The sequence below is a fragment of the Xiphophorus couchianus genome, chromosome 21, assembly GCF_001444195.1.
Source record: "Xiphophorus couchianus chromosome 21, X_couchianus-1.0, whole genome shotgun sequence".
NCBI classification, from domain to species: domain Eukaryota; kingdom Metazoa; phylum Chordata; class Actinopteri; order Cyprinodontiformes; family Poeciliidae; genus Xiphophorus; species Xiphophorus couchianus.
The window spans coordinates 11,847,828-11,875,139 of NC_040248.1; the positions used below are offsets into that span (position 1 = coordinate 11,847,828).

General features: G+C 41.2%; 3 protein-coding genes across 5 annotated transcripts; 1 reads left to right on the plus strand and 2 right to left on the minus strand.

Annotated features, from left to right (window-relative positions):
* Positions 1 to 509: 509 nt before the first annotated feature.
* Positions 510 to 10,427, minus strand: usf3 (upstream transcription factor family member 3). Its single transcript, XM_028004853.1, has 7 exons — positions 10,297 to 10,427; positions 9,754 to 9,880; positions 8,894 to 8,925; positions 8,661 to 8,743; positions 8,470 to 8,566; positions 3,236 to 7,947; positions 510 to 2,773 (listed from the first exon to the last, which is right to left on the minus strand). Exons 2-7 carry the CDS (start codon positions 9,795 to 9,797, stop codon positions 980 to 982), a joined length of 6,762 nt encoding a protein of 2,253 aa, XP_027860654.1. The 5' UTR covers positions 9,798 to 9,880; positions 10,297 to 10,427; the 3' UTR covers positions 510 to 979.
* Positions 10,428 to 11,197: 770 nt separating this feature from the next.
* Positions 11,198 to 15,586, minus strand: naa50 (N-alpha-acetyltransferase 50, NatE catalytic subunit). Of its 2 annotated transcripts, none has more exons than XM_028005561.1 (5): positions 15,390 to 15,586; positions 14,055 to 14,191; positions 12,970 to 13,089; positions 12,811 to 12,877; positions 11,198 to 12,607 (listed from the first exon to the last, which is right to left on the minus strand). In XM_028005561.1, exons 1-5 carry the CDS (start codon positions 15,395 to 15,397, stop codon positions 12,430 to 12,432), a joined length of 510 nt encoding a protein of 169 aa, XP_027861362.1. In that variant the 5' UTR covers positions 15,398 to 15,586; the 3' UTR covers positions 11,198 to 12,429. The 2 variants fall into 2 exon arrangements, with proteins under 2 accessions (XP_027861362.1, XP_027861363.1); XM_028005562.1 differs by having other exon boundaries at positions 14,055 to 14,188; positions 15,390 to 15,579.
* A 1,334-nt stretch (positions 15,587 to 16,920) lies between these two features.
* On the plus strand, positions 16,921 to 27,151 carry atp6v1ab (ATPase H+ transporting V1 subunit Ab). Of its 2 annotated transcripts, none has more exons than XM_028004894.1 (15): positions 16,921 to 17,079; positions 19,735 to 19,840; positions 20,399 to 20,527; positions 20,988 to 21,202; positions 21,276 to 21,413; positions 21,492 to 21,643; positions 21,726 to 21,888; positions 21,976 to 22,084; positions 22,483 to 22,605; positions 23,196 to 23,310; positions 24,670 to 24,733; positions 24,833 to 25,036; positions 25,127 to 25,221; positions 25,316 to 25,487; positions 26,490 to 27,151. In XM_028004894.1, the coding sequence occupies exons 2-15, from the start codon at positions 19,759 to 19,761 to the stop codon at positions 26,580 to 26,582; spliced, it is 1,854 nt and encodes a 617-aa protein (XP_027860695.1). In that variant the 5' UTR covers positions 16,921 to 17,079; positions 19,735 to 19,758; the 3' UTR covers positions 26,583 to 27,151. The 2 variants fall into 2 exon arrangements, with proteins under 2 accessions (XP_027860695.1, XP_027860696.1); XM_028004895.1 differs by lacking the exon at positions 16,921 to 17,079 and adding an exon at positions 19,223 to 19,397.
* The last annotated feature ends 161 nt before the right edge of the window (positions 27,152 to 27,312 follow it).

Here is a 27,312-nt window from a genome sequence, read left to right on the forward strand (position 1 = left end):
TGTTATGCTCAATGCCTGATATACTTGTGTCATACAACATTCAGAGCTATGCATTGGCGTTATTAAATAAACTACAAATGGCATGTTAGCATAACATTAGCTAATCTATGTTGACAGCAGCTAATATGCTAACATGTTAGCTGCAAGAAAGAAAGCAGGAAAATTACAAAATTATTCTTATAACATTAGCATGTTTCAAAGTTGTATACAAAAGCTAAAGTTAGGCAAAATACTAGTTATCAACAAGTATGCTAGCTAAAACAAACATCTAGAGATGATGCAAAGAAAGTTTGTTCATATGAAGAACATTAGACTATGGGCCTCTTCTTCATTAGAGGAGGCTCAACAGCATCTTCTTCAGAGGCTAATTCATAACTGCTGTAATGCAGATCACTGCTGGAGAGTCTTCCTGCCTACTCAGATAAGTTACAATGTTGTTTTTTTGAATACTAATTATTTAAAATAAACTGGTTTCTGAAAACAAGAAAAAAGACAGGGAAATGACAATGTTATCCTTATAAATTTTATTTATCAATTTTGTATTTACAAATACATAATCTAGCAACTTTGATATGAAATATTGGTATTTACAAAATAGCTCTTCGAAAAATCTGTACAGTACAACCTGATAAGTTAGTAAATTAAATTAGTAACTGTGCAGAAGGTTTCCTTTTGACCAAAAATTCAAGTTCTAAACTTTTATATTTTCTTCAGAACCAACATTTCGAAAAGGAGCTTTCAGGACTTATTTCCATAAAATTCAAAAGCCTTATGAAAATTTTAAATGATTACTCTGACATTAGGCATGTCAAAAAAAGAAAAAAAAACCCAAAACTGGAACTGAGTGGACATGTAAACAACAAATCCCTCACATCAAGTGCTTCATCACTTCTTTCTTTAACAAACTACATGTTTCAAACAGAAAATGCAATTGTTTGCTCTTGAACAACAGTCCAAAAAGGCATTAAACTGAAACTCATCACACAGCTGAACTGCCATCATGGCCCAGGATGTGGCTGATGTTGTGGGCCGGACGATTGGGTTGCTTGCCAGAGTCAGCTGACGATGTGTTGGTGAGTGACAGTAGAGGGGACATCTGCATGGATGAGCCATCCGAGGGCATGCCGGTGGCGATTTCAGGGAACAACGAGGTGAGGCTGAAGTTGGAGATGTGAGGGGTGATTCCAGACGATGGCATGGGAGGCATATCCGGAAGCAAAGGGAAACTGGCCTGACCGAACCCCACTGGCCGCGTCGGGGAGAGGATGGAGCTGAATCTGTTGTTGAGAGGAGGGGCGCTGGCCTTGTCGGCACTCGGACTTGTAAACATTTGGTTGGGAAAGTACTGGAGGGCGACATCACCGGGGAGGCTGGGATGGGCAGCTGGGGAGTAAGAGGGGTAAAAGGAGGGTAAAGTGTTCTGGGGCTCCACCGGGAGGAGGGACGGTGTGCGGGAGGTGCTGGGTTGGCTCACTGGAGGGATAAATGTAGAGTTTGCATTAATCGGAGGAGGAGGGTTCATCCCTCCCTCTGAAATAAAGGGGAACCCAAAGTTCTGAGCCAGGTGTTGGTCAGCAGCAAGATTGTTGTCACTGGGAACCTGTGCGCTGTCTGCCATCAAGCGCACAATGGTGGTCCGGCGGTTCTCTCCTCCAGACTGAGGCCGGCCCAGCAGGACCCCTCCCCCTGAGGGCAGAGGTAGATGGCCCTCGGCCTCAAAAGGGTTGGTGGGTCTCTGCGCTCCTGATCGATGTCTCAGTTTGATAGGATGAGCGTCTCTGGGTATATGTCGGGAATGCTGGCTGATAGCAACCGGGGGTCTGGGGATGGCAGAGGAGCGGCCGGGCTCAGAGCTGCTGTGGGGGGTCGGAGGGTGGGGCAGACCTGCTCGGACGCCGGGCCCTACGTGCATATTACTGCTGACCTGAGAAATGTGGCCCTTGTTGGCCTCTGTGAGTCGCATAGCTGGGGCCTTCTGGGACTGAGGCACGCTCGGACTGGAGGCCTTGGCCTGGATGTCTCCCGATGAACTTCCAGGCATGCAGCTGTACTCCATGGTCACTGGAGGGCAACATTGAACTCCTCGCTGATGGTTGCTCTGCTCAGGAAGGTGGGGAGAAAGGAGGCTTTGCATGAAACTCTGGTGGCAGCCTTCCTGTTCCCGAGGCAGCGCAGGACCAACTTGGACTCCCTGAGAGCCGGGATGGGGTCCACTGTAGCTTCCACGATTTCTTACGTCTGCAGTGGGGCCGACGCTCATCCTGAATCCTCCCTGCTGCTGTCCCTGAGGGCCCCGCTGAGAGGGGGGTACCGACTTGGGGGCCATGTCACTCCCACGAGAGACCTGAGCTTCAAAACTGCTGAGCTGATGTGTTCCCCCTCCACCAGCCATCGCCTTGAAGGACTGACACTCAGATATGCGTTGGTCAGTGGATGTAGAATGGTCAGATGAAAGGCGGTTCTGAGGGTTGTGAACAATGCCAGCCTTCCCTCGCGATGTATCCAGGTAGCTGCGGAGGTCTGGTTGCTCTTGGGTGGCACCACGACCGGGCTGAAGATGGAGAGCCATGCGTTGCTGCTGATCCCCGCTAGTAGTGCTTTTACCGATGAGCGCCTCTGCAGAGTAGTTCGACACGCGGTGTCGCTCCTGTCGAGATGGAGCACAGGCCAGCTCAGATGAACGAGACACTGTGTTGGTGGGAGGAGAGATGAGCTGCTGCTCCAAGCTTCTAGCGCTCATCATTCTCTGCATAGCATTATGATCCTGACCAGACTGCAGAATGACAAGTTAAAGACACAAAAACCTTTACTATAACAAAAAGAAGACAATAATATGTCATAAAATATTCCTCAGTAAAAATGAAAAAAGGATTAAATTCTGCAAATTGCAGGAAATTATAGATAAAAATAATTTCAGTCAGCCAATTCCAGGGTTCCTTTGCATTTTTGATAGTAAAAGTTCCCTGCTTCAAAAGAAAGACAGAAAGAAAGGTTGAAATAAATTGCAAAAGAAAGAGCGAACGAAAGAAACGAGCAAAAGTGCTAAGGGAAGACGGCAAAAGAAAGAATGAAAGAGCTAAAAGAGTGAAAAAAAGGTTCTGTCATCTAAATGAGTAGGTGCTACTAAGCACTAGCACGGTTTATAATTTAGAGGATGAACTTTAACAGTATTTCTCATTCAGATTCAAACAAATGATCATAAACTACACATTACTAACATGGTACCCATACCCACCTTGAGGTGGTCCTGCTGAGCCAGGTGGCTGTTATGATGGGCCCTGGATCCCACTGACTGAGCCTCACATGTCTTGTCCTGATGCCTAAAGTGCTGCTGTTGAATCTGTTGCTGTAAATGCTGAGGATGTCTGGGATGAGAGTTCTGCTGCTGCAGCTGCTGCTGCTGCTGTTGATGCTGAGTCTGGGGAGGCTGCTGGTGCGCCTGCTGCTGTTGTTGGTGTTGTGGATGAGATGCTTGGTGCTGTGTTGGTTGTTGATGCTGTTGAGACTGTTGGTGGGACTGCTGTGGATGCTGTGACTGCTGCTGCTGATGGGAATGCTGATGAATTCCAGACTTTTCCAGGTGATGTTGCTGCTTCTGCTGCAAGCCAGCAGGTGAGCCAGTTTGATTCCCTCTGACGATTCCCCGCTTCTTCTGGACATGCTGCTGTTGCTGCTGCTGCTGTTGTTGTTGTTGTTGTTGCTGCTGCTGCTCCTGCAGCGCCCTCTGGTGTAGTGAGTGGCGCTGTGCAGGGTCAGATTGAGTCAGGTGGTGCTGCAGATGATATAAATGGTGTCTCTGCTGCTCTTGTTGCTGTTGTTTCATGTAAAGGTTCCCTCCCAGATGCTGACTGGGCTGGCTAACAGAATGCTGCGGGTGACCCTGTGGCAGATGAAGGCCGCCTGCCTGGTTCTGCTCAGGAGGACCTTGAACGGGGCAGTGACCATCAATGGGGCGCACTACTGGGCTCATGAAGGAATTTGATGAGAAAAGAGGGCCTCCATTTTCTGAATTAATCCTAGTCATTACAGCTGCAGAGGTGGACGACAGCTGTCCCAACATCATTTGACTGTGGTCTGGTGCTTTCACATCCATATGACCCACTGCGTTACCCGGCGGAGGGCAAGGCTTTGGTCGTTTTCCTGCATTTAACATCGCTTCTTCTGGGGCTTGTCTTTTGGAGAGGATCTTCCCATGTCGCTCACCTACCACACTTCCAGGTGGGCCTCTTATAGCATTATTTTTCAAGGCAGAATACTCTACTACTTGGGCAGTGCCTGAACAGGTTGAGATGGCGTTGCTTGAGGGTTGGGACATATGAGTAGATGTCCCGGCTGGAGAGGGAGCTGACCCCTGCTGGGCCGTCAGACTGGGGGAACTGGGATAGGGTTGGTGACAGGAGCTGGATCTGATCAGATTGTTAACACTGAGGCTAGCGGCTGTCCCACCTTGGGTTGAACTCTGAGACTGTCCTGGAGGGAGAGGTTGAGATTTTGAGCAAGCAATACTTTGCAGATGTCTGTTTGGCCCACTCACAGATACATCATGGTGTTTAGTCGCACTTTGGTCCATCAGTTTGGTTATCTTGCCTGGCTGCCCAGCTGAGCCTCTATCTCTGCTGGAAGACACTGGTGGGGTTTTGGGGGAGTCCCATGTAGCTGAAGCAGTGTTGTCCCCTGAGCATCCTCCACTTCTTCTCTCTGGGCTGTCTTGTTCTAGCATTGCCAACGCAAGCATCTCCGCTTGTTCGGATGTAAACGCAAATGACCCAAAAGAGCCAGAAGACACACCGATGCTATGGCCCTGAGGAAGCATTGATGCGACAGAGAATCCTCGACCACCAGCTCCCCCTGTGGTCATTGGAGAATCAGTCTGCCTGTTGGACGTCATATTCTGCTCCATTGCCTGGTCATCCAGGTTTGTGTAAACTTGTTGAGACACTGCAAAGTCCTTCTTTAAGGGAACTTCAGACATCACCCCAACCAATACTTCTTTTCTTGTTGCTGTGGAAGGCCTCTCCTCCAGAGCATCCCTGTCAATCCTTGTTGTCTGAGTTGGTTTGAGTTCTGCAGGACGACACAAGGAAGGTGGGGGAATGTTCACGTCATTCTGTTGTGAAGGAGCTCTTGAAGTACTAGCCTTTTTCTTAATTTCAATAGTTGATGTGGAAACTGTAATAGAGGCGTCTGGAGCCAACTCAGTGGGTATAGGTGATGAGATGACAGGTGTGGTGGGTGCAGAGGATGAAGTGGTGGGCTGAGAAGAGGACGAAGTGGTGGGCTGAGAAGAAGATGGTTGATCTTGGACCTTTGATTTCTGGGGAACAGTAGGTTGCACTGTGTTGGTATTCTGAGTCACTGGTGCAGTAGTCTGAATACAGATTGGGGGCAAACACAAACTAGAATCAGAAGCAGAAGTTACATGAGGGTCATTGGAAACTGCAGAGGTGACTGTGGGTTTATTTTGTTTAGCAACAGAAGAAGTAGCAGCTGGCAGGCTTTGCATTATGGTAGTTGTAGTAGTAACAGTTACCTGTTTAACCTCTGACACCAAAGGTTTGGTTACAGCAGAGCTGCTGTTAGAAACTGGAGTAATTTTAGTCTTCATTGCTAAAGCTGAGCCATTTGATGGCTTGATAGCTGTTTCACAGACAACCTTTGGTGCAGCTGAGTTACTATGAGATGCACAGACAGAGCTTTTATCCTGCATCGGGCAAAATACAACAGAGTTGCTTGATGAACTGCACACAATCATTTGCTGTGTGTTCTGACCTGATGCTACACAGCTTACAGCATCTCGGGACTCTGAAATTGTGGTGTCCATTGGGTGAACGTTTGCTGAGGACTGTAAAACTTGAGATGTTTTATCTTGAACTGCCTGGCTCTCTTTAGCAGTAGCAGATTTTTTGAGAGGAATTAGTTGTGCAGTCCTGAGCTCTTTCTTTTTGGGAGATTTGGTCCTTTTAGCTACCACTCTCTTTGTGTTTACAACCATGTGGGGCTTTTTTCCTGAAGGCTTAGAGGTGCTGGCAGCTATCCCCGATGGAACCTGTAGCTGCTGAGCAGGTAGTGCAGGTGCAGATCCAGGTACAGGTGCAGTAACACCAACTGATGATGTAGGGGTAAGCAGACAACTGCTCTGGCAAGACCGAGGGAGGCCTTGAGATATGCTCTGGTTCAGACTGCTAAGGGCACCTAAAGTGTTTAGGGCCACATTAGTAGTGGGCTCCTCAGTGGTGGTGGGCTGTACCAGTTGGAGGGTGCTCTGACCAATCTGGGAGCCACCTTTATCAGAAGTTTTCACTGGCTTCAGAGCAAACACCTGGCCATTCACAGTGATTGTTTGTGGGGCTGTGGAGACTGGTGAAGAGGAGCATCCCTGGCTGACCTGCAGAGGATGGCTCACCTCAGCCTGGGTGGGACGAGGCAGGATATGCACGAGCTGCTTTCCCCCAACACTTTGTAAAGGAGGGACAGTCACTGAACTGGTTGTGGTTGCTGTTTGAGTGGAAACAGCAGGGAGAGAAGGAGGACCAATGCTCAGCTGGGAGCTCTGAGGAGCGGGCGCAGACTGACTGGGGGCTTGGATGATCACTATATGCTGACAAGGTGTTTGATTTGAAATGTCCTCTCTCACAACCTGCTGGGTGGGGCAGGCACTGGCCTGCTGCAGGATGACAACACTTGGATTGTTCGTGCTCTGAGGTGCGGTTACACCTGGTACTGCAGTGGTAGAACCGGCTGGGTTGACCTGCAGCACCTGCATGGTCTGCAGCAGGGGTAGCACAGCAGCTTGATGCTGAGGAACCAGGGTTTGCTGAGGCTGTGGAATAAGGGCTGTTGGAGGATGAGGAACCAACGACGCTGGCTGCAGAACCGCAGGCTGGGGCTGACCAATCACAGCTGGTTGCGGCACTATGGCTGACTGGGGTACAACCGCACATTGAGGCTGTGTCTGGTTTAGAACTGCAGCTTGTAGGTGAGGGGTACTTTTGAAAGGATTAGCTGGGATATGAGTTGTGATAGGTGCCTGCTGTACAGGCACATGTGGCTGCAGCTGTATTTGAACAGGATTAACAGAGGGTCTACTGCCCACAGGACATACTGCAACCTGTTGGACTGCCTGGGTGGTACTGCTGACCTCTGGCGTGGACAAACTCTGGCAAACTGGTTGCACTGTGTTTCCTGCCATCTGCAATGTTGTCCAAGTCGTCTGTGTGCTGCCTGCAGCTCCAGCCCTAAGAACAGTTTGATTGGCAGGAACTGCAGTGTAGCTTACAGTTCTGATGGCAGTGTCCTGTGTCCCCAAAGAGGAACCCCCCGATGATGCAGAGGTTATGGTCTGGGTAGATGTAGTGCGTGTGGACACAGATTGCGCAGTGCTTTCGGTGGTATGTGGCGAGGCTGAATTAGCTACTAAGGGAATGCTCTGAGGCAGGGGATCAGGCTGCACCTGCTGGAGCAGGGATGTAGTGGCTGCAGGGATCTGGAGGGTTATGTAAGACACAGAAGGCGCCAAAGAAGGGCCTACAGCAGTTGTTTCAACCACACACTGCTCCAACAACCTCAGACCTGATTTTGACTGAGAGGGTGTTGTGGTTGAGCCTGGGAGCAGTGCAGGGGTGGTAGAAGAAGTACTGACTTCTTCTATTGCATTAACTTGCAATCTGGTATCAGATGGTGGCTGAATTGCTTCAGAGGACTTCTTTCCCGGGCTTGCCTGTTTCCCTGCAGGACCGATCACATTGCCATTTGAATAAACAACAATTCTCTTTGGGAGCTGATGGGTAGGAGTCACTTTTGCCACTTTGGCACAGCGGTGCTTTCCCTTCCAGTGAATAGTTGGGTCCTCTAAAAGGCTAATATCATGAGCTTTGAGGAGCTCAATGTAGTGAGCGCTCTCCTTTCTCAGTTCATCCAACTGATGCCGCAGTCTCCGGATCTCCTCAGCTACATAGAGACAAAGCAGGTATTTGTATTATAAAATAAATACTTAAGTAATTGACCAACATCAAGTGGAGCATAACTGTGCAGTGGTTTTCTTTTTTTTTTTAATAGATGCTATTTTTAGGAGCAGGACCTCCATAAGCCATCAATTCTTCCTGCTCCCTCAAGGTAGGGTGCCCTGCAACTTTTACACATGCCTCTGCTTCAACACACCAGAGTCAAACAATGAGGTCAATAGCAGGACTCTGAAGAATTTAACTGCATACTGAGGCGGTACTTCAGCCTCAGGTATGTTGGACCACACATGCATCTAAAAGGTGCCGGACACCATCCCACATGCTACTTTTAGAAACATGGCTGAATAAACTTATAGTGTTATAATTTTGATTATTATATATTGTTAGCATGCATAAAAACTTCAATCGCAGCCTGTCACTTTGCTGTTGGTAGACTTGACTGAGGGTTGCAGAATAAATAGAAGATTCTTTTAAAGTTCATGAAAAAAATGTACAAAAAAACTCTGACCTTGGACTTTATCACCACCGTCCAGAAGCAGTGTATCATTTTGTTTCTTCAGCTCAGTAATGTAGCGAAAAGCTTGGTCCAATATCATGTTCTTGCTCTAAAAACAGAACATTGACATAAAGTTAAAAAAATATACACTGTACTAGATAGACACATGGATGATTGTAATTCAATAAAAAGCAGCTATTAACCTGTTTAAGTGCCTGAGAACACGGCAGAAGATTCCCAATGCGATTAATCCCCGCATTAATTTTCTCCTTTCTGTGTCTCTCAACTATATGCAGACACAAACAAAGAGACAGTACCTTTTATAATTTAATTAAATTTTAGGTAAAAAAAAAAAAAAAAAAAAAAGAACCTATAGATCAACTGTTATTAATTAGCAATTTTTTAAAAGTTGCAAAAGTAGCAGATATGATGTTACCTGCATTATGAGATTCTTTGTTTTTCTTCTTTCTGCAAAAAGTTAACAATTCATAATGCATTGAAAATATTTACAAAGGCTATAGGCGGGCAACATGATTTTTGGTGCATTTGTTTCAAAAGAAAAAAAATAAATTATTATAAACATGTTTGGAGTATTTTTTTTCAAGTTAGGCAAGGGGATGCCATCATCATCAGGATGAATATGAACTTGGGGTGCATCTGTACAAAGCAATCCCAGATCAGTCTGAACTTTGGCTTTAAAGTCACAACCCACTTCAATCAAGAGAAACAAATAAAAAGGGCAGACTAGAGAACTCAATGGACATTTGTTTACATTTTATTTTGTTAATAAAGGTTAATAAAGGACAAGCAGGTATAGTCGATAGAGTGACAGACAAATGAATAAGAAATAAAACAACTTAAAAATGGTCAATGTTGTTGAAGAACTTTTAAACAGACTGCAGATGTTTGAGAATTGATTGGTCCAAATCACTTCTGAATTGTTTTTGTAATTGTTATCCTTTGCCATTACAATATACCAAACACTGAAACTGTGATTTAAGACATATCTTATGGTTTTAAATCAAATGATCAACAATTTGTTGAGCAACAAATCATCCAAACAATGGAGGATAATTTTCAATTAAAGGATTTAAGAGGAACGTTTTTATATATTAGGAAAGAAAAAGGAAAAAGCAAAACAGAATTAATGACAGTGCAATATTTATATACTTAGTAAAAATAAAAAAAGAGACATAGAATGGGGAGCTTGTCTATTTAAGCAAAGCGTAGTCTATGCTTTGAATGTCCATATTCTCTTTAAACTTAACATGTTCATATGTATATAAGCATACTCACTTGGGTTTTCGACCAGGTGTCTGAGTTTCAGTCATCTCTGGCATCCTGTTTTAACAGTTGCCTGAATGGTGAAAGGTACCAGTTAACGCATTCAACAACTGGACCTCAAGTCCGGTCTGTTCCCGTCCTGCACACAACACAAAAACGCTGTAATCATCAACAGCTACGTATTAACGACTGCTATGTTACATTTGGGCTTCCTCCAGAGCAACTGGATGCTAACATGCTAGTGCAGAGTAACCTAGCTTTACTGCAAACCTAAATGCTATAACATTTAAACTTCTGCATAAAAAGAGCTTCTTTGACAAACTGTTCAAACAAATGTTCTACTTCAACGTAATCATATCGACAATAGATGACGTTCAAATGTCTGTTCTGTCACTTAAATAGAAGAACGCTATCAACCTGAGCATTTAAACTAGCTAGTTAGCCAACAGCTATCTTAGCTTACCGTTACCTAAATAATTATTGGACAAATTAAAAACGAAATAATTTACGTCCCATGTAACTAAGCGCAGCAAAGCAAACGTAAATTCCACCAACCTCTAACTTCGGCATTGTGGTGAATATATGTTCCAGTAACAACTTAGACATTAGGAGCTAAGCTAGCAGAGCATTCAGCTCATCTCTCAAAACAATCTAGATACACCTAAATCCGTGCAGAAGAGGGTTGTACCTTCGAGACAGCCAATGGGATCGCGAGTGCAAGAAGTCTCAACCAATCACGAAACGGTAAGGAAAGCATCACTGTGTGAGTTCGTGTCTAATGAGGCTCCATTAGTTTTCTAGATACATGTAAACTGCGTACCTCCTCTATCTTGAAGGGTTAATAACAATTATTTATTTTTAAAAAATATCCTAAGAATATAAAGTTATATGATAAATACTACGAAAAAGTTGTAGGCTAATAGAAAGACATGTATGGGGGAAATACTTTTTCAAATTCCTATATTATTACAGTTGAAAGCACAGTTTTATACACACACCAAATTAAGACACTTTTTATTATCTGAATTTAGATCGGAACAAACTTCTCTTGTTTTAGGTCAGTTCAAATTATCAAAATTATTTCTATTAGCTAAATCCCATGTCAGATTTATTTATAAGTTTACATATATTTTCAACAGTCAATTTTGGTTGTAGGCTGCTACGCTCACACACCGGACAGATATCAAGACTTTGTTCCAAAACATGGAGTCTGTTCTCATTACGCCACTGTGTAACCACTTTGTAGCCACTTTGGGTCATTGTCCATTTCGGAAACCCATATCAGCCCAAACTTTTACTTCCTGTCACCAAGTTTCTTTTACATTTTTGAGTACATTTTTTTCTTCCACACTGGATAACTGTGTAGACAGGACACTTCTGCAATGATCTGTAAATCGATCTGAGGTGCATCCAATTTACAAAGCAAAGGAAATCAACCAAGCCGAGAAAAAAAACCTTTACTGCAAATAGTAATTCCTTTATTTAGACGTTAAAAAGTCTTACAATATAGAGCTCCAGAAAAGATAAAATTCTTCAAAGAAAGCAAAAACATGCGTATACTACAGTCGAGAGAACAACTCTCCTTGCATGCAGAGGGTCAGAGCTTCTTCTGGGTTAAGAATCTATATCCGACCAAAAGCTCCAGACCTCCAACTCATGAGGGTGCAATAACAAAAACTCCCTAAGTTTAAAGAAATTGCTGCTATTTGTAAGGTCAGTACGCTGGGAGCCAAAGGTGTTTAAGAAATCAATATTTATCCACCTTAAGCAAATAAATTTACTAACGCCAAATCAAATCCATTTAGTCAATTACTAACACATCCCCTACAAGTCAATGAGAGGGGATATACCCATCAGAACCTCTCCAATACTGGGACTTCTTGTTTGGCTCCCCCCAAACTAAACATTTCTAATTTTGTCTTACACCCAGTGGAACCTCTGAGCCGTTTGCTGTGTAAGTGTGAAAAATAAAAAACAGTTTAGGGGAATTAAATTAAAAACCTAGAGAATAAAGTTCTCTGGAAATCAAGAGTGGTGCCAACAACTTTCCACCACAACCAAACCATTCAGCCTCCCCTGTGTCCGTACTGAGGGGAAACATTTCTGCTCCTCCCATCTGGATGCATGAACAAACTGGTCTTGTTCACTTCCCGTGAATCCCAGGGTTCAGGTAACGAGAGAATTGTCTCTTCTGTTCAACTGATCAGCTCCAGAGCTAACACTCCAAATTGACCAGCTAAGTAATGGTCTTGCAAACATTTTCACTGCTTCCTTTTTTCCAAAAATATAGATATGTCCCCATTAGGTTTGATAACCGCATAAAAACAACTCAAATGCAAACAGAACGATTTGCAAACTGAACACCATCCCCGTCACCGTGTCTGCTAATGTTCTGTGTTGGCATTTCATCATTGGAAACCAATTTGTGGATAACAGAGTTTTCTGTCACTTTTCAAATAACCGCATGTAATAATTGGGAACAATAAAATATGAAAAAAAAATTAAAATAAACCACCATTGCAAAATAAATGCAGCAATTTTTATACTGGACAACTGCTTTCTCTTTCTAGCGTCCTTTTGGAGAAACTGTTGAATGTGTTGACCTTGGGGCATCTGTCACAGTTCTGTTTCTGCGTCGATGGGCACACATGCTTTTCTTTGTCCCCCCAAAAAAAGCTGTGTGCGCCGCTACTCTACTTTCTGAAGCTCCCCACTGGGTGGCGCACATGGACTGCGCAGGCTCTTCTGCAACACATGGGCATCTGCAGGTTCTATCCTCTTGTAGTAATTCTTTTTCGTTTCGATTATCTCAAAGCCAAATTTCTGATAGAAGTCGATAGCTGACTCATTGCTGATCTGCACATGACTGTGGAATGAGAAAGATGTAGTTAGCACATTTGGAGGAATCTGTTTTTAATTACCCTTGAATCACTGTGAAAGGAATAACACTTTAGACCAAATACAAGAAGTAAAGACAGTCAAATCTCTTGTACATCTATCCTCAGTCAAAAACATTTAAATGTCAAACATCACAAACACCCTTATTTTCTCCTGTATTAAGACACTCACAGGTAAATGTTGTCAAAAGTGCCATCCTTCTCGCAGATGTTTAGCACATGATTGAGCATCTTTGTACCTAGTATAAAATCATAAATTCAAACTTACAAAAATGATACAGAAAACCAAAATGAGTCACAACCGTATTTACACATGAATGGATCTTCTTACCAATTCCAAGTCTACGGTAGGGTGCTAAACACCCAAGGGTCATGATATACAGCCTCTTCTGGTTCTGAGAGTGATCCACTCTGCAGCACACAGCCCCCACTGCAATGTCATTGAAGTATGCTGCAAGGCAAAAAAAAAAAAATGTTAATACCATGTAAATAGGCAGGAAAACAGATTCATGAAGAAAAAAAGCAAGGATTACTATATTACAGTAGATGCCTAGCCTAGCATCCATAATCTATTATGCTGCTTCAGGTATGGACACTAAACAGTATGCATTTAGGAAGTTATAGGAATGCAGATAGATCTCAAAAATGTACAACATTGTGAAAAAGTTTAATATTTTTTTGTCAGTCACTTCAGAAAGTGAAACTCATTACACATGTTGATACACTTGAAGTTTTTATTTCTTGCAATTTTGATGGTTGGGGTTTAAATATAATGAAAACCCAAAATTCAGTGTCAGAAATGTTTCAAATTGTGAAAAAGTGAAATAGAGAAAAGTCATGGCAGTAGTAATTTTAAGCTCCTGCCTACTGCTCCCTAATCAGTTAATTAACTCAAATCCCCACAAAGGTTTCTTGAGCCTTTGAATGGTCTCTCAGTCAGGGGTCAGTGGGTTACATGGGGAATGGGGAAGACTGCTGACTCGACAGATGTCCAGAGGACAACCACTGACACTCTCCACAAGAAGGGTAAGCACAAAATTCCATTATAGAACAAGCTGGTTGTTCACAGGTTGCTGTATCCAAGTATATTCATAGAAAGTTTAGTGAAAGGAAAAAGCGTTGAAGAAAATTTAGCATCTTATTTGGGAACTAAGGTCCCACAGTCTGGATGAAGAGTAGAAAGACCCAGAATCCATTTTGCTCTAAGTCCAGAGTGAATTTCCCCATCAGTGATGGTTTGGGATGCCATAACATCCGCTGGTGTTTGTCCACTGGGTTTTCTAATGTCCACAGTCAACACAAAAGAGTACAAGAAAAAAATTTGAATGCACTTCATGCTTTCTTCTGCTGACAAGCTTTATGGAGAGGGTGATTTTAAGATATGGCCTACTGACAACCTGCGGAGACATATCTTACCTAGCTTTGCGAGCTCTCCAACTTCCAGCACATCTTTATAAAACTTGTCGTTGTAGCTGACAGGGAAGATGACTTGGTTCAGGCGCTTCAGCTGCTTAATGTTGTGAGGCGTAACATCCCCCAGCTCGATCCGGCTACTGGAACAAGAGCAAAACGGTCAAATAGCTGACAGAGGCACATGTAGCAGGATTGTCTCTTATTTTTTTACTATATAGATCAAACCTACAAAACACATAATGATTATGTAACTCAATTTCTTCCTTCCCTTCAGAGTATCTAAAGTATTCTGTTAACCCTCTCTGGCTGGACTCAATATAATACTAATAAAGGGGTAAAAAGAATGCTAAGAAGAGAACTGTGATCTGCAAACTTAAGTAATGTCAATACAGTGTGTGTGGACAGAAAATTGTATTTGGGAAAGAATATTTTTATCTTGATTTATAACAAAATTGAAAAATGAACACATGTTGTGTTACAGGTGACAAATTACATCTAAAGTGAGTAGTTATGATTTTTACAGTAAATTCTGACTGGTAGCTTCATTTAGAATCATATACATTACATCAAGGTTCCAAGGTTTGCTTAATGAGCAGGAGACTCTAACCCAGAACTGTCTCTGTAAAGGTTCCCACTGTAGTATTTATAGGACCTCTGCAAGTCCAGAAAGAGCCTCGGGTCACGTGTGTTATTCACAGGAATGTTCAATAACATTTATTTAATCCCATCTTCCTAATTACCAAGGTTTAGCGTAATTTGTACATGTGTCATTTGAAAATTTAGCCACATATAGTACAATTAAGAGCACCACAACACGTGAATGCAAACTTCATTCCTGTTACTTTGACAGATCGAGTTACACTAAAAAAAAAAACTGAAGTTCAGTTAACGTACTGGTGATTGTCCAACTAGAACACGCATATACTACAGTTTATTGATATAACTAGTTCAGTGATTTGTCTGCTTTTATTAAGTAAAAGGACGCAGCAAACATAGAAAATCAGGATATTCCCGTCCTGTCTTTTTTAGCTTAGCTTCGCTTTTGAGTCTTCCCTGACTCAGCCTCCCACTAGTAGCACCTAACTGGTTAGCCTAGCATATTAGCGGTGTGGACGAACAGAAAAGCGGCTTAAGATAAAAACAACCACAACAGAGCAGTTTCACTAGCTGTCTTGTAGTTCATATCCTCCCATACACTTGTATAGATTCAGCTTAGTTGGCTAGTTTGCGTCGTCTTCCCCCATGCCCACCTCCCTTTTAAGAAAAAAAAAGACAGGCATGAAAAACTTTAGTCGCGCTAAGCTACATATTCGTGACTCAAAAAGAGCTTAGACTCACCCTTTCATTTTACACAGATATTATCCCTGTTTGAGATTAGGCTTGACTTAGGCGTTGTCAGGGGTACAAGTTAATAAATTGAACAGAGAAAGGGTCAGGGATGCCTCCTGTTCTACCCTCCACATGTAGCGAAGGATTCAGTTAGCTTAGCCGCCACACTACCACGGCAGACTGTCAACCCTGAACCCCTCACGTCACTAGAAAGATTTGTCCTGAATTTAGCCTGTTAGGCTGTGTTCCGTTCTGAAGGAGATAGTATAATTAAACAACGATGAGCCAAACTTTAAGATAACATTAAGAATTACTGCTTATTTATGGGAAAGATTAAATCTAGAGCAGCCACGTTCGTAAATTTAAGATTTGCATGTAAAACCAACCTGCGAGTCTAAAATCAGGGTAAAATAGTCAAAGTTAAATGAAAACCGCCTTTTTTTTTAATCGTAAAGTCTTGCATGAAAAGCAGAAAGTATTAAGAAACAATTTGGCTTATAAAATAAGCTGCTGCTAATTATTATGTTAATGCAAATTAAAGTGTCTCACATAAAGTAAACTCCACACACAAAACGTGAGACATCTTATTCTATTTGAAGATCAAATTGTTTTGGTGTAAATTTTATCGGAAGATTTTTATTTTATGCTATCTACTAATTGAAAAATTGTGCAACACAGACACAAAAATTTGTAGTAATGAAATTTGATTTAGTGATTGTCCTGTAGCGTAAGGGCACTTAATTACATCGGAAGATTTTTAGTTTTTTGCAAATTACACCACCAGGCTTGCCAAGCTAATGCATGAAACAGTTATAATAAATGCACACAAAAGTTTACATTTCTATATATTTAGTTGTCAGTTTAATTTTGTAAAACAGAATTAGGGCTGGGCCTCGTGTATATGATTTTGGAAATTTTATGATTTTAGTCTCGAAATAATCATAAAATATAGTAATATTACGTCATAAATTGAAATTATTAGTTGAAAGTCATAATTTTGAAAATCTAAATTATTTTAAACGCCAAAACTAGTGCCTGATTGTCAAAATTGCCAAATTCGTTTTTTTAACTCCATATATCATAATCTTGAACTTAAAAAATAAAAATGGTCAAATTTAAAATCGATTGTACAATTATTTTATTAACTTATTGCATTTTAATAATGTTTTTGAATATCAAACATGTACATTTTAAACTCATAATTTGATGTTGTGCTGAAATGAACTTCCACAGTCACTCACGGTTTGAAGAGCATTGGCCCTGTGCCGTTCATGGCCGATTCGGCTTGGTGTTACAGCTCATAAAATGAACAATTGTAGCCAGCTCCCGTCTAAGGAATTGGGTTTTTCTCTCAATAATATATGTTTTTTTGTGTGTAAAAAATACAAATAAAAGATAAAAATTGATTCAATCAGAGCATCTAAAAGTATTAGTGAATGAAAAAGCACGTAGATACCAAAATATTCGGCCTTATTAGTAAATTGAACCAAATAATCTGGATCTCAAAAGAGATACGTAATTCCCATCACTTGTACGGGGGTGGATCCAAAATGGCGGTAGTTACCAGGGCCTTGCAGTTAAAAAAAACTAAAAGGCGAGTGAATGAAGTCAGCTGACACCCAGCCTGCCGTCACGCACCGCAGTAGCCAGCTTTTTTCCTTCGAGGCAAGACCTTTAACGACCACTTCACGATCAGACGGTAACAAAATCTATATATTTATACTGGGTTCAGTGGTTTTGTTATTTGTAACAAATAAGGTTTGTTGTGCTCGGGTGTTGAAATGAAACCGCTTAGCTTTGCTGTAGCGACAAAACGATAGAGGCAGCAGTTTTTCTGAACCAGGCCGACAGAGGCGTCTTGCTGTTTAGTATGATACTAAATTATAGTTACATTCTAGTTAACATTGGTTTTAATGTAACGAACCAAGTTCAATTCAGAGATATTCTTATTTTTGATTTTACGACTGGGTTATATCCGCTTTCCGCAGTGCAAATAAATATGGACAGTCATTTCGAGGAAACCTGTCCGACATCCCTGAATTCAGATTCAAAGCTCAAATCTAAACTCGATATAAAGCATCAGCTTGACACTGGAGTTTTCTAAGCATTAACATCTCCACTGTTTACACAGCAGCCTGGTTTGATAAAATGAAATAATGGATCATCGGAGTTAGCTATGTTACAGGGTTTTGCAGGTAACATCACCATGTTAAAATGTTCTGCGTGACTATCACGCATATATGATACAAATATGAGCTTATATTTGCCCTGTCTCTTGCCTACAGCATAGGAGACAGAAAATACGATCTATACTTTATCTTTGCCTTTTTAACAAGAGGGCCTCCTTTTCCAAATATACAAAATTGGACAACAGGAGACATTTTCCTCTTTTCACAATTATTGATTATCCAACTCACTGTGGATAATGATCAATTTTTGTAGATCAAGTGTTGTCAGGTGGCACGGCTTCTCCAGAGTTTCCACACAGCTAAAAAAAAATTTACTTCCCAGTCTGACACTGTGCTCATTTTCCACTTCCTTAAAAGAGAGTGGGAAGGCAGTCATGTGCCAAAATCATATGATCAAGTGAAGGTTGAAGTCTTGTTTCATAGATAATATTGCTAAAGTTTATGAGAAAATGGTTTGACCAGTATTGTTTTATCAGAATTTATAGTTCAGAATTTATAATTCATTTGTAAAGACTGGTGAGTTGAATGACAGCCACTATAAAAAGCTTATTACAAGGTTTGTGACAAGGCTATATACTATGTAATGTAAATGTGTCCAAAAAGTCCTTCAATAGAGACTTTAAATGTAGATCTGGATAACAGATCTACATTTATAATGAAAGACTTTATTTGTACTGTGTGTCTTTAGGGCTCTGATGGGAATGAGTATCATGTCTTCCTGAATGCACCAATATAAATGTACTAAAGTATACAGTCACTGGTCAATTTATTTGGTATTCTTTGCTAGTATTGTATTTGATCCCTTTTTGCCTTCAGAACTGCTGAAAATGTTTTGTATTTTTGGTCCATATTGACATGATAGCATCACACAATTCCTCCACATTAGTTAGTAATCCAAATCTCCCATTCCACCGCATCCCAAAGTTGCTCTGCTTGATTAAAATCTGACCATCCAGTTAAATTATTTTCATGTCCAATAAATCAGCTTTGTGATATGACACATTATCTTGCTGGAAGCAACTGTCATGCAACTGATTTGTTTATCTCTGTATTGCATGCCTTTCTGCAGAAGCCCTAGAGATAGTTTAGTGTGAAAAGCGGTTTCTGAAATACTCAGACCAGCTTACCTGGCACCAATAATTATGCTGTTATCAGTCACTTAAATCTCATGCTGATGCTACATTTTAACCTGAGCTCATAAAGATGCCTACAGAAGACTGACAAGGCAAGCTGCTGCCTTGTCAGTCTTCTGTTTGAATATGTTAATCCTAGCTGATGTGTTTTGTTTTCTCTTCTTTTGTGCTCTAAACCAGTTATACAGTCGAAAAAATAAATGAAGAAATTAGATGATTTAATATTATAGGTTTGCATTTTTTTTGTTGTATTTAAGCAGATGCTCTCCCGTACAGTATGTCATGGAATGCTGGTAGAAATATTTTCAACATCATATTAGATTGACTCTGCTAATGGGCTCCGTTTCAGTTTAAGCTAGATCAAATATAAAATTTAGCTGATTAGCATCTTTGGATTTAAGTTTTTATTTTGTTGTGCAGTTTATTTCTACTAGAAATCAAAGAAGCAGAGTGTCTTCTTTGGTTTGATTCTTGCAGTACTTCCGCTGACCTTTTGGTGGCGCTGCTTTACTCATGCCCAGATGGTTGGAGCAGCCAGACGTAAGCAGGAAGATAGATGTGTACATCAGTAAGAAGGGCATAAAAGGACACAGGGAGAGCAGCAGTCATTGGATGCAGAACATTGCACTTTCTCTGTAATGTCTACTTGCTCTGAGACGGACTAATTCATGCGTTAGTTTGTTGTACATCTGAAGGTAACTGTGGAGTCGGCTGCATTGGGGGATGGGTTTGTCACGACTGCTGACAGCTTGAGCTGCTGCTGCTGCTGCTTTGCTGTACAGTTTGTGCAGCAAAGGATTTAACCATTAATGTTGTTTATGGAGTTTTGGAAATGACACAAATGCGAAAAGAGACTGTTATTAGCTTTATTTTAATATATGTACTGTTTTGAATGTTGCATTCAGATGATGGATGATTTTATTACTTTAGTTCTCTTGACAGTCAACATCTGTTTTGTTTTGGCAGAATGAATTTAATCAATTGATTTGTAATTCATTTTTATGTGTTTTTTTTCTTGTCTATTCTGGTCAGGACTCAGGATACTAACCAGTGAAGATGGACATGTCCAAGCTGCCCAAGATCAGGGATGAGGAGCGAGAGAGCCAGTTTGGATATGTTCATGGCGTCTCTGGACCAGGTCGGCCGCCATGGGCTCACATATACACAGATACATTTATAAACAAAGATTTAGTCACATTTGAGTTGCAGCCTCCATTAAGTGCAGTCCAAAAAGCTTAAATATCTCTTGTGTTCTCCAGAGAGAAAACTTTTTATTACTTTCTTCTTGTCACTCTCTTATAAAGACCACATTTGCTAAAAGCAAAACCAAAAGTTATCATATTCACAAATTTTTCTACCTAAACTTTTGATCACCGCTCCTCCTCAGAGTGGAGGCAGTTGTCTGATTAATACTAATTTTGCTTGGTCTGTAAGACTGTCAACGTGCATGCTATCTAATGCAACTTAAACAAATTTTCATTCATGCAAAGACGTAATTTATTATTTCTTTTAGTTAAAGATAATATTTTTCTTGCCCTGCGACAGACTGGCGACCTGTCCAGGGTGTACCCCGCCTCTCGCCCGGAACGTAGCTGGAGATGGGCACCAGCAACCCTCCCGACCCCATTAGGGACAAGGGTGAACAGAAAATGGATGGATGGATGGATAATATTTTTCTCCTGCTTGCGTTTGTCAGTGGTGACGGCCACGGCCATGGCAGGAGCAGCCATGTATGAGTTGGTTCGTGTGGGTCACAGTGAGCTGGTGGGGGAGATCATCAGGCTGGAGGGAGACATGGCCACCATCCAGGTCTACGAGGAGACATGTATCCTTGTTGGTGTTTGATAATTTAATTTTTGGAAAACTATGATGTTTTTCACCAATGCATTCTGTGGGTTTCCATTGTTCACAGTAATATTAACACCCCCAATTCTGCCATTTTGTTTGACAAGCGTGTTTTACAGTTCCTATTTATTTGAACTTTGAATTCATGTTAACTCAACAACAGAATATTAGGGACAGGCTAAGATGTAATTCTTTTATATTGAAATAAAAGACACTTTTTGAAAAATATTTTTTTCGTAATTTCTTTCCTTTTTTAAGATAAAGAAAGCGAGAAAAAAATTTTTGAAAATTGGATCTGATACGAACTAATGAGAGATTTTATTTTTATGCCATATCAAAAAGTTGCACTTCATAAATGTAGGGCGACTGTGTCAAGGAGTTTATTTTGGACACAACTGTTCATTCTTACCATTGGTGGGTTTTTCTGAGTGTAAATTCAGCTGGCGTGTCGGTGGGAGACCCTGTGCTGCGAACAGGAAAGCCTCTCTCTGTTGAGTTGGGTCCAGGTATCATGGGCTCCATCTTTGATGGTATCCAGCGACCCTTAAAGGACATCAATGACCTCACACAGAGCATCTACATCCCCAGAGGAGTCAACATCGGCGCCCTCAACCGAGACCTGAAGTGGGATTTTTCTCCCAGCAAGAGCCTGCGAGTATGACTTTCGTCTTGAGATCATTTAGATGAGGTGTCTGTTCTGTATCGATCTTCCCTTTTCTTAATATCAGGTTGGGAGTCATATCACAGGAGGAGACATTTATGGCATGGTCTTTGAGAACTCTCTTATCAAGCACAAAATCATGCTTCCTCCCAAGAACAGAGGCACTGTGACCTATGTGGCTCCACCTGGAAGCTATGACATCTCTGTAAGTTCGGCAAATCAACTCTTTACCTAGTGTCCGTTGGGCCTCGCTTTGGGTTAACTTTCTGTCTCTTTCCATCAGGATGTGGTGATGGAGCTGGAGTTTGAGGGTGTGAAGGAGAAGTTTACCATGGTGCAGGTGTGGCCTGTCAGACAGGTCAGGCCTGTCACAGAGAAGCTACCTTCCAATCACCCACTGCTGACCGGACAGAGGGTGCTGGACGCCCTTTTCCCGTAAGCTTCACATCCTCTCTCAGAGGATTTAAGGTGTTTTGAAGATGTTCTCTTAATCCAAGGCTTCTCTTCCTGTATGAAGATGTGTGCAAGGAGGAACCACAGCCATCCCAGGAGCCTTTGGCTGTGGAAAAACCGTCATCTCTCAGTCACTGTCCAAGTACTCCAACAGCGACGTCATCATCTATGTAGGCTGCGGGGAGCGCGGTAATGAGATGTCAGAAGTACTGAGAGACTTCCCCGAGGTGATTCTAGGGGTTTTATCAAAATATCTTTTTGAAAGCAAGTTAGCCTAATGCTCGATGCAACTGACGGTATTGTCTGATCATCAGTTAACCATGGAGGTGGATGGAAAGACGGAGAGCATCATGAAGAGAACAGCACTGGTGGCTAACACCTCCAACATGCCTGTCGCTGCCAGAGAGGCCTCCATCTACACAGGTGAAGCCAACAACAACACTGCGTCACTAATTCACACTGTGCATCGCGAGATTATTTGAACCTCTTTGAATTGTCTTACTGCTTTATGTGGTAGAGTAACACAAAAAAAAGGTTGTTGAGACCATTAATGGACAAACGGCTTTAAAAAGATCAAGAAACTCAGCAGAAATTTAACTTCAATACTAGTTAAAAACTAGTGGAAACCAAACCAGTTGGTTTTAATGAGACCGACTAGTTTGTGTTGGTCTCATTAAAACACACTAAAGTTTGTGGCTGCATTATGGCAACAACAGGTTTGGATATTTTTGCAAGGCATCCTAAACCCTGCGAGCAATTGCACATTGACTATTTTTTTTGCTTTTGTTACTTTTGAGCACATAATAAATCTGTTTCTGTAGGAATCACGTTGTCCGAGTACTTCAGGGACATGGGATACAACGTAAGCATGATGGCTGACTCCACCTCACGTTGGGCCGAAGCTCTTAGGGAGATTTCTGGACGTTTGGCAGAAATGCCTGCTGGTAAGTTTGGAGACGAGGGAAAATTCTGCTCTATTAATGTAGCTAGGCACAAAATACCACGCAAACATTGTGTAACACACGCAACACAAATGTGTAAAGCATCAGAGTTCATTCTGGACTAAGGTGGACTAAAAATCACCCTTTATGCAAATGATTAGCTTAGTTTTGCTAAAAGACATAATTCTGGCATTTTGTTTCTGTTAAAGGAAGGAACATTTCCTCTATCACAATGTGTTGTGGTGTTTAATATGAGAAGCACCAGCTAAAAATCTTTTACTGTGAAATAGACCTCTGTCAATGAAATTATGAAATTCTAGTTTTCACTTCCTCATATTAAACTTCTCAAATGAAGCATGTGGTGGATATTTCCCTAAAAAGTCTGCCATGTAAATTTATCAGTGGCAGCTGCTGCACTTTTGGTCTGTTTACGGAGTTTACTCCTCACACTTTTTGCTTTTGATTTATGAATAGTTTGTTAGATTAAGCAAAGAGTGGAGCATTGCACCGTTTCATTTCAGTATTTGAAGCTGAATCGAAGAAAAGTAGGACAACTCCCAGCATGCAGGTGTAACCTCTGCTTCCACCCTCAGACAGTGGATATCCGGCCTACCTGGGCGCCCGACTCGCCTCCTTCTACGAGCGTGCAGGAAGGGTAAAGTGTCTGGGCAACCCTGAGAGGGAGGGCAGCGTCAGTATTGTTGGAGCGTGAGTACAACTTTCCGTCACTAGAGGGAGACAAAGTTTACTACACAGTCTGCAAAAGTATGGAATTGAAATGAAAGTATTTTTCAGGTCTGTGGATATAAATGCAAAATATATATTTGTATTTCCACACATTATTCCCCATCCTGAACATTATTCCCCACTCTATTCTAATCTACTCTGTTCTGCCTTATTCCTGGCCTTTCTTCCCTTCTTTTTTTTGTTTTGTCAGTCTTCACTCTCTCATGCCCTTGTTTTCATTCTTTTTTCTGTATCTTGTGTTCTTTCTTCTATCACTCTTATTGTCTTTCTTACTTATATCCATCATCTTCCTGATGGCTTATCTCTGTTCCTAATTTTTTGCCTATTTGTCCTTCTTTCCACGTATCCTTTTATTTCTGTCCTCTTTTCCTGGTATTCTTCCTACTTTTCTTATGTCCTGCTTCCTTCGTCCCTCTTTTCTTATGCCATTATTCCTTTTTTGTTCTTTTCAGCCTTTGTTGTAATCTTACCTCCTTTTCTTTTGTATTTCCATCCTTTTTTTGTCTTGCATCTCTCTATTATCCTTTCTTCTTTCTTTGTGTTCTGTCTCCATTCGTTCCTTTTGCTCATCCTTGCATCTTTTTCCATTGTGTACATTTTTCCTTCTTCTGTCCTTCAATTTTTGTCCTTATTACTTTTCTTTTTTGTATCCTTTGTTACTTTTTATTCCTTGTTTTTCCTTCATTCATTTTGTCCTTTGTTGACTGTTGACTCCATCCATCCTCATGTCTTTACTTGTTCCAATTTTTCTGTTCTTATATTCTTATTTAGACCTGTATTTCCTTTCCTTCCTTTCTCCCATTTTTCCATCATTCTGCCCTTCCTTATGCCCCCTTCTTTCCCTGTTTTCTTTCTTCTTTTGTTATGCTTTTTCTATTTCTATTCATTCTTCTATCCATCTTTCCTTTTTTGTGTGTATCCATCTCCGTGTCTGTTCTCATGTCCATTTTTTCTTATTTTTATCTCCAATTTCATTCCTTGTTCCCTCCTTTTTCCTGCCTTCTTAAATTCTTTCCAATCTTTACTCCCTTTCTTTCTTCTTCCTTGTGTCCTTTCTACTTTCCTTATAGCCTGCATCCTTTGTTTTCTTGTATCCTTCCAATCCTTATATAGTTCAACACTTGTCATTATTTCTTTTTCTTTTCATCATGGAAGGTTTCCTTTTAGACCTTCCATGATCAATGGAAGGTTTTTAAACTTTGAAATTAACATAAAATGCTGGAAATTCTGAGAAGTAGATGACTGTATGGGAAAGTATGGACATCATTCCTATTTGTTATGGACAATAGTAGTTTAATAAATCGTTTGCTCTGTTCTCAGTGTATCACCTCCTGGTGGCGACTTCTCTGATCCCGTTACTTCAGCCACGCTTGGTATTGTTCAGGTAAGCAGTTGTACTCTCGTTCATCTGTCCTCTTCTCAAACACACCCGTACTATCAGTGGTAGATGCTTCACCAAGTACGTGCGTCATCCTCTCCTCAGGTGTTCTGGGGTCTGGATAAGAAGCTGGCTCAGAGGAAGCACTTCCCCTCCGTCAACTGGCTGATCAGCTACAGTAAATACACTCGCGCTCTGGACGAATATTACGACAAGCACTTCCCAGAGTTCGTTCCGCTGCGTACTAAAGCAAAGGAGATCCTGCAGGAGGAAGAAGACCTGGCCGAGATTGTGCAGCTTGTCGGAAAGGTAAGTCAAAATATATTCTGCTTTTGCTCGTCGAAGCACCTAAATCATGTGCCGTTCACTATGAATTAAAGATGAATTTCCTTTTGATAGGCTTCATTGGCAGAAACCGACAAAATCACTCTAGAAGTGGCCAAACTGCTTAAAGATGACTTCCTGCAGCAGAATGGTTACACCCCATATGACAGGTAAAACGCTACCATGGGGGCATTGTCTACTTAGCACTGCCTCTATCACACTCTAAAAGAACCATTATAGTTACTGAATAATTTACTTCCGCAGGTTCTGTCCCTTCTATAAGACGGTGGGCATTCTGTCCAACACGATAGCTTTTTATGACATGGCCCGGCATGCGGTGGAGACCACAGCCCAGAGCGACAACAAGATCACCTGGGCCATGATCAGAGAGCACATGGGAGAAATCCTCTACAGGATTAGCTCCATGAAGTTCAAGGTGAATTCAGGGGGCTGTGAAGGTTTATGGGTCTTGCATAAATTTAAAGTGAATGTTCGAATAGAGCTGGACGATAAGGCTTAAACATAAAATCTCTGTGGGTTTTTGTTTTTTTTTCATACCGGATCCAATTTCTGAATTTAATAGATTTGGTTTTGTTTAGTTTATTTTTCTAAAAAAGAAATTACAAATGACAAAAAATATTTTTCAAAAAATGGGTTTTACTTCAATCTTTCAGTCTGTGAGATGAATTAGAGAGTATGTTACGAGAATGTTTGTTTTAAGGAGAATATGGTCAGAGTATCAGCAAAATAAATATGTAATTTTACCAGAAAAAAACACACCTTAAAGTTACTAGAAGGAATTTGTTTTAATGAGAAAAATAGTTTGATAGTTATCAGAATTTGACGTGACCATGCCAGTTCATGTTGCTCTTTCTTTGAAATAGATACTGTTTTTTGCGTGATCATTAAAAAAATCCTCCTCTTACTGCTCATGTGTGAAAAGATTAAGTATTATCTATAAAACTTATACCAACATTCCTCTTTTTATTTTTTATTTTTCGTGTCTCATAAAAATAAAAAATCCTTCTAATATTACAACTGTATTCTTGTAATATTTAAATATTTTGACTTTGTAATAAAAATCTAATTTGGATCTAATACTGCATCGAAGAGTTGGCCTGAATTCAAAGTCCAGATAAATAGAAGCTGTAAAACATGCTTGTCAAACAAGATGGTTGGCATTGACTGTGGTGACATCACTCTGAACTATGGAAACCCAAGGACTGCATTGGTGAAAAACAAATCTAGATTTCCAAAAATTAACAAATCAAAAACCAAAAATTTAATTAAATCAATTTATCATCCAGCCTTACGTTCGAGGTTTTTCATTTTAAAGTGAATGTAAAATGCTAAGAGTTTGTAGCTACTAGATGTGAGATTTATTGGAGACCTAATTCTCACTGTTTGTTTGGATTTCTGTGTGTGTGTGTGTTTGCAGGACCCGGTTAAGGACGGCGAGGCCAAGATTAAGTCTGAGTACGCACAGCTTCTGGAGGACATGCAGAACGCCTTCCGCACGTTGGAGGAATAGGCTCACGCTGCCCTTCCAGTCTTTCCATCTCTACTCCTCCACCGCTGAGCACATTCCACCTCCGTGTACTCCCAGACATCGTGTGCTTCCCCTGTGATCCTCTGTGCGTGAACGTGCGAGTGCGTGTGTGTGTGAAACTTATTGTGGAGGGAAAAAGAGAAAGATGTACTGTATTCATTATTTGTCGCCTCATACAGGCGTACTCTGGATCCTCTGCATGGTCACTGACTGTGTGTGAGTGCGTGTATGTGAATGTGTTAAATATGTGTGCGTTACTTTTTTAATTTACACGATTTCTGTGTAGCTGTGTTGCTTTTCCTGGAGATTTTTCAGTTAATGTGTTGTAATTCAGACCATCTGTACAGAAGAGTATTGAATATAAATTTAAGAAGATCAGTCTATTTATTGCCAGCATTTCTTCTGTTGTTTTTGCTGCTGTTTTTTTTTAATTTTGTTGACGTTTTATGGTTGTATTTCCGGCTGTGTAGTGCTGTGTACTTTGCTGCGTGAAAGTCCAACTGTTTAATCATAATACTCTCAAAGAATTAAATCATTGTGGGGTAAAAAAACAAGGTGTCGAGTGTTTTGCTCAACCTCATTGTGTGTGTCTATGCAGTTAAACTGGTATTTCTGCATGACTGTAATACTGGAACATCAGCTCTATGGCAGCAGCAAAGCAAAGACATTTTTCTTAAACATAGAGCTGATTCTGTTCATAATTAAATTGGAT

Bases quoted from the DNA above. Each gene is read 5' to 3' on its own strand.
- usf3 (XM_028004853.1), bottom strand. From the start codon at position 9,797: ATGCCAGAGATGACTGAAACTCAGACACCTGGTCGAAAACCCAA. The intron at 8,926-9,753 runs GTGAGTATGCTT...AACTTTTTGCAG, and splicing joins ACACCTGGTCGAAAACCCAA to AAAGAAGAAAAACAAAGAAT. The intron at 7,948-8,469 runs GTCAGAGTTTTT...GTCTCTATGTAG, and splicing joins CGGTGGTGATAAAGTCCAAG to CTGAGGAGATCCGGAGACTG.
- naa50 (XM_028005561.1), bottom strand. The intron at 12,878-12,969 runs GTAAGAAGATCC...ATTTTATACTAG, and splicing joins CTACCGTAGACTTGGAATTG to GTACAAAGATGCTCAATCAT. The intron at 12,608-12,810 runs GTGAGTGTCTTA...CTCATTCCACAG, and splicing joins ACTTTTGACAACATTTACCT to TCATGTGCAGATCAGCAATG.
- atp6v1ab (XM_028004894.1), top strand. From the start codon at position 19,759: ATGGACATGTCCAAGCTGCCCAAGATCAGGGATGAGGAGCGAGAGAGC. The intron at 21,644-21,725 runs GTAAGCTTCACA...TCCTGTATGAAG, and splicing joins GTGCTGGACGCCCTTTTCCC to ATGTGTGCAAGGAGGAACCA. The intron at 24,734-24,832 runs GTAAGCAGTTGT...TCCTCTCCTCAG, and splicing joins CCACGCTTGGTATTGTTCAG to GTGTTCTGGGGTCTGGATAA.